The sequence below is a fragment of the Belonocnema kinseyi genome, chromosome 2, assembly GCF_010883055.1.
Source record: "Belonocnema kinseyi isolate 2016_QV_RU_SX_M_011 chromosome 2, B_treatae_v1, whole genome shotgun sequence".
NCBI lineage: Eukaryota > Metazoa > Arthropoda > Insecta > Hymenoptera > Cynipidae > Belonocnema > Belonocnema kinseyi.
The window spans coordinates 84,916,630-84,923,225 of NC_046658.1; the positions used below are offsets into that span (position 1 = coordinate 84,916,630).

Below are 6,596 nucleotides of genomic sequence, written 5' to 3' on the forward strand. Positions count from 1 at the left end.
TTTAAATTATACTTATTAGAAATTGAAGGATCATCAATCGAAATCTTCAAGAAAGATCTATTTCAAAAAGAAGTTTGAAATTTGATGAGTTTATAAACTATAAAAAAAATTTAAGACATTTAAATTAGATTAAAATCCAAATTAAAAATCCTATTTAACGTTCAATAATCAAATTGATGCAAACTTCTGTTAAAAAAAAAGAATCCAACGACCAAATTTGGACCAAAACAAACAAAAAACTCTTCTTTTCAATCTAAAAAAAATGTAAAAAAATAAAAATAAAATAAAAATAAAATTGCATTACCAACGTTTCGGTACTTGTAGAGAACAGTCCGAAAATTAAAATTTTATCTTAAAATTTTTTAATTTAAACAATTTTTTTTTACATTTTTTTCAGATTACAATAGGAATTTTTTGTTTTTGTTTGTTGTGGTCCAAATTTGGTCGTTGGATTCTTGTTTTTTTTTTGACAGGAGTTTGCATAAACTATAAACATCCAAAATTTAAACAAGTTGGCGATTTTTTAGTTTTAAACGACTTAAAAAAGGCCCAGTCTAGAAAATTGTAGACAAAAAATTCTATTTTAAAATATGTGATGTTAAATAACTTGGATAATTTCTAGAGAAGCGGAAGAAAAAATACATCATAATCAATACGACACGGGTAGAAGACTCGGTGAAAGAATAACAGATGTGACTTTCTGGCGAAATGAAGTCGCATCTGAATTAGAACGAATGATTCAGGAAATAGAGAGACTCCAAGATTGTCGAAGTGTCTTAGAGAAAGCTATCCAGGATATCGAAAACCCTTTGCACATCGCTGAAGAATGCCTCTATCACAGAGAAGCTAGAAAAGGTATTTTATTTTTTAAATTATAAATTATTTTCAACTTCCTAATTAGAAGAGAAGTATAATAAATTTTAAATCATATAAATTCGTATTTTCTTTTTTTAAATAGGAACTGAACTTGTCCATGATGACACCGAAAAATCTCTGCTTCGTGAGGTTCAGAATCTTCGAAATGGGCATAAGAAACTCGAAATTTGTCTCGATAGATGTAAAGATCAGGTAAACGGAGATTTTAATCTAAAGCGAGGGTTTAATCGTTCATGAAACCTGGAGAAATCTTTTTTAAATCACTGATATCTTTGTGAAATCTTTCTGGAATTATGCTTTGCAGCCCAACATGTTCTGAAAAATATGTAAATAATAGGGAAATACATTCTTTTAAATAAAAATTAATTCATAAGTACCATATTGAATGAAATACGAAACGTTTAAGATTTAGAGTCGAATTATATACTAAATTTTAAACAAAATAGCTGAATTTTAAAGAAAGAGATATTAATTTTTTTAACGAAAAAAAACAGAGTTCTAAGCGAAAGAGTAGAACTTTCAATCTAAAATTCGAATTATGTAGCAAACATTACAATTTTAACGCGAAAATATGAATTAAAAAAAAAGATTAAATTTCTAACCAAGAAAGGTGATTTTTCAATAGATAATTATCAACCAAAGAGAAGAATCTTTAGTTAATAAAACGAATTTTTAATCAACTTTTTCAACTTTTAACCAAGAAGTTTTATTCTCAATCATTAAATATGATTTTTCGAACAAACAGTTTAATCTTCAATCAATCAAATAAATTTTTAACTAAATATTCCAATTTTTTGCAAAATAGTGGAATTCTTAGTTAGAGAAATGAATTTAAAAATTACACGGATGTACTTTTAACCAAATAAGTGAAGTTTCAATTAAGCAAGATGGATATCTATTCACATAGATGAATTTTCAAATGAAAAAACTCAATTTTTAAGAAAAACTGGTATAGTTGAAATTTTTATTTTGAAAAACTTTAATTTATATCAAAAACAGTTGAATACGATAAAAAAAGCGAATTTTGAACGAAATAGTTAAATTTTTAGCCTCAGAATTTAAATTTTCAACCCAATAGTGAACTTTTCTACTAAAATTATAGAATTTTAATAAGACGAATTTTCAACAATTGTAAAATTTACAAGCAAAAAAAGATGACTTCTACAAAATAGTTGAATTTTCAACCCAAAAATATCAACTTTCAATAAAAAAGTTTACGTTCAAACAGAACAGTTGAATTGTAAATTAAAAAATTAATTTTTTAAACAAAAAAAATAAATTTCTAACAAAATAGTTTAATTTTTAACCAAAGAGATAAATTTTCAACTAAAAAAATGAACTTTTAACAAAAATAGTTAATCTTTCAGCCGAACAGTTGAATTCTCAACTAAATGATCAATTTTTTATTAAAAATGACGAATTTTCCACGAAATAGTTCAATCTTCGAGCAATATAATTTTTTTAAAACTTTTTTAACTTTAAACAAATTAAGTTGAATTTCCAATAAAAAAAGATTAATTCATGATGCAAAACACAATAGTTAAATTTTTAGCCCCATAATTTAAATTCTCAACCCAGTAGTGAACTTTTCTACTAAATTAATAGAATTTTATACCCAATAAGACGAATTTTCAATAATTGTAAAATTTTTAAGCAAAAAAGAACTACTTTTCTACAAAATTGGTTAAACTCTAAACAAATTAAGTTGAATTTTCAACAAAAAAAGATTAATTCACGATGAAAAATGTAATAGTTTAATTTTCAATTAAAAATAACTCATTTCTAACTTTTTTTACAAAATAGTTGAATTTTCAACCAAAAGTTAGGACTTTTTAACCAAAAATATAACAACAGACTTCTCAATTAAAATTAATAAGCTTTCAACCAAAAACAATTGGATTTTCGCTATGGGTTCTATTAATACAGTTCGCACTTTTACGGGAAAAAATGAGTAAAAGGAGAAATTTCTTAAAAAAAGAGGAATTCTTCAAATAAGGGAAATAGTGCAAAGAGTTTAAACTCTATAAAATCTGGAATCTTTGTTAAATTTATAGGAATCTCTGAAATCTGTGTGAAATTGAAATCTTCTGAAATGTTTTGAAATTATTTTGAATCTTTAAATTCCACGTGTAAGATGAAATCTTTTGAACTCTTCTAAAATATTTTTAAACCTTTTCGAATCTTTAAAATTTATCTGAAAATTTTGAAATCTTTGTAATTCTTTCAAATCTTGAAATCTGGTGTACACTCAAAAGTCGAGTGCTCAATCGCTCAAGCTCAGATAATTACATTAAACATTAGCAGCAATTATGTTGAAAATATAAAAAAATTTCTCCCCAGCTCAGAAATTGTAGAGCATCTCAAAATCATTTGGAGCTGGATCTGAAGAATAAACAAAGCGCACTCGGCATTGATGTCCTCTGTCATCAATTGAATAACCGTAGTCATGGCTTACAATACTACTCAGGAATTGAAAAATCCGACCCCTGGTAAGAATCCCATCCCAGTATTTGTGCACCTCATAATGAATTTTAATTTCAGTGTTTCCGAGCAAGAAACTTGGGCAGAAGCAGCGAATAGAATTATCCAAAAATCTCAAACAGAGAGAGCAAAGTCCTGTCAATTGCGCACAGACGCAGAAGCTCTTGTTAATCGAGTAGCTCAAGAAATGTGGGATGCTTGGTCCAACACAAATAACGCTCTTGCCAATAGAAGCTCTGAATTGCTGGAAGCCAAAAGCAAACTTCAACAACATCTTAATAAGGAAAGCTAACAATTTTACTCTCAAGAAAATCAGGGAAATTAATTTTTTTATAAAAATGATGAATCTTAAAAAAAAAAAAAACAAAAGATTTTTAAATCAAATTGATGAATTTTAAACACTAAAGACCATTTTTCTACCCAGACATATTTTTAAAAAAATGCATGAATTTTCAACAAAGATAAATTTCAGTTAAAGAAGTAGGTTTTTAACTTAATTTATCAATCTTCAACCAAAAAATAATAATTTTTTAACTAAATATTTGTAATTTTAACCCAAAAGGTTAAGTTTTCTTCCAAAAAGTACAAATTTTCAACTACAGAAAAGTATTTTTAACTAAAATACATCAACTGTCAACCGAAAATAGACTAGTTAAATTTTCAGTTAGAAAAATAAATTTTCAACTAAAGAAATGTTAGTTTAACTTCTAGCAGATGTTTTAATTTTCAACCAAGAATATTAATTTTCTACTAAAAAATATTTATTTTGAACGAAATACATGATTTTTCAACCAAAGAAGCAAATTTGCAACCAAAAATATGAGTTAGTCACTAAGAAGATCAATATATTCTAACATAAAAGGCAAATTTTCAAGAAAATATAGGAATTTTTAACCAAAAAGTTGAATTTTAAAATGAACAAGATAAAATTTAAACTAAACAATTTTACAATTTTATTCTCAAGAAAATCATGGTTATTAAAAAATACCAATTTCGAATTTCCCTTACTTTCCTTGACCCATTTTTCCTGACCGGCAAAATTTTTTTGTTTAGCCATAAAAATAACCTTAGACCTAGGTGATAAAAAAATGCTAATAAAAAAAGGTGTTTTTCTTAAATATATATATAATTAAAAATTTGTCATAAGGACAACCGCAGGATTTCACCGGGAGCGGGTGCTAATCTGGAAAATTGCAACCGCTTCCAGCGAAATCGCTGGAATATATATATATATATATATAGTTATATATAGTTATATATATATTGTTATATATATTGCTCTGAATGTCAACGTGAAGAAATTCAAGCAAGCGCGGGTAAACGGCGGGAGTAACTATGACTCTCTTGACGCCTTCAGGTGCGAGCCGATCTGGAGGACCGCTTACATATCCAACGCTTTTGCAAACCTCAGCGCGAGCGACTTAAGAAAAATTTGTTTCGTTCCATTTTGTCCACTTTTGCAAACCTAGGCGCGAGAGACTTGGAGGATTTTCTGGCTTTACCTCTTCGTTTGAAACAATGTGAGAGGGATCCTGGGGGTTATCCTTCATCGTCGTGCCTGGTCTAAACCTAGGCGCGAGCGACTTAGAATATTTGTCTTGCTTTTTCTATATTGAAATTTCAAACCTAGGCGTGAGAGACTTAGAAAATTCCTGACACGTGCTGGATTTGCAAACCTAGGCGCGATCGACTTGAAAATTTTTTATGCTGCCCTAATTTGAATAGCGGATGGATGACCAAGGGTGTTCCGGCCACCCTATAGGGTAGCCTGTTGGCGGGAGATAATTAGACTCACGTGTCTGTTTACTCGTACGGGATTTAGCGACCCCGCTTTAGCTGAGCGAAAAGCGGTCAAAGTCCGAACTCCCCCTATCACATAACATCAGTGATTAGGTGTTCTGCTTTCCGTTACGAACGGTTAAGGAGTTAAGGTAAAGCGGACGTCTAGGGTTACCAGCCCGATTCGTCTTTAAAACTAAAGGTCCCATTTCTAAAAACAAGCCTCGGATGAACCAAGATCGACCCTCTGGCCGACCTTTACCTTTAGAGGACGATGGTGAGACCGAACAGCACGCGTTCCCGTGTGAGTATCCGGGATGTGGGATGTCGTTGGGCACTAAAAGAGGACTTGGAGTCCACAGAAGAGCCAAACACCCCGAGTTTGCCGACCAACTGGTGGACACTGGCCGTAAAAATAAGACGTGGTCACAGGAGGAGAACCTAATAATGGCAAGAAGAGAGGCGGAAATGACTTTAGCAGGCGAACGATTTTTGAATCAGGAATTGGCAAAGGAATTCCCACATAGATCTTACGATTCAATCAAATCGCACCGCGCCAACAGAGCCTACAGAGAACTAGTTCCGAACTCACTTGAAATAGTGAGGGAAGAACGAAGAGAGCGTCCTCGGCCAAGAGCGCTCTCCCGAACAGCATGAGGAAGATCCCTTCCTCAGATTCTTTGAGGCATTGGAGGCACCTGCTGAAGATGTGAGGGACAAGTATAAGTCGATAGCGCTGTATCAGATATGTGCTGATACAAGAGCGCAAACGAAAGAACACATTGCGACAAGACTAGCCCTTTACATAAAGTCAGTCACGCCAACCATCCCGCCGGGGTTTCTTATGATCAGGAAACCGCGCAATCAGATACCTTCCAGTAGGAGAAAGCAGAGAAGGAAGGAATATGCTTTGTGTCAAGCTCTCTATAACAAGAGCAGAAGGAGATGTGTGGAAAATATATTAAACGGTTGAACCGAGGTCATACAGCCCAGAAGAGAAATCATGGAACCATTTGTGCGAAATGTTATGACACAGCATTCCGAAGCCGAACCAGAATTACAAGAAACTGAAGTCCAAATGAATGATCTATGGCAACCCGTTTCACTAGAAGAAGTCATCAAAAATGGAGTCAAAACAAAAACTGCTCCAGGCCCTGATGGCTTAACGGGTAAAGATTATGGAAAGTTTCCGAAAGGAATACTGACCTGTATCTATAAACTAAACCTCTGGACAGGAAAATTGCCGGATAGCTTGCTAGCGTCAAGGACCATTTTCATCCCAAAAAAAGGTCATGAAGATGAACCGGAAAAATACAGGCCAATCACAATTCCATTTGTTATTGTGAGAGGATTACATGGAATCCTAGCCTGCAGATTGGAACAGGCGATTCACATCGATGAACGTCAGAGAGGCTTTAGAAGTCATATTGATGGGTGCAGGGATAACACCTTTCAACTTG

At 32.0% G+C, this 6,596-nt stretch overlaps 1 protein-coding gene across 1 annotated transcript in view; it reads left to right on the forward strand.

Moving 5' to 3' along the window:
• Positions 1–6,596, forward strand: part of LOC117167012 (tektin-3-like) — a 21,611-nt gene that overhangs the window by 8,711 nt on the left and 6,304 nt on the right. Inside the window, exons 4-7 of the mRNA XM_033351559.1 lie at positions 623–855; positions 959–1,068; positions 3,217–3,365; positions 3,418–3,640. Of these exons, the coding sequence (XP_033207450.1) occupies positions 623–855; positions 959–1,068; positions 3,217–3,365; positions 3,418–3,640 (715 nt within the window). The remainder of the gene's footprint in view (positions 1–622; positions 856–958; positions 1,069–3,216; positions 3,366–3,417; positions 3,641–6,596) is intronic.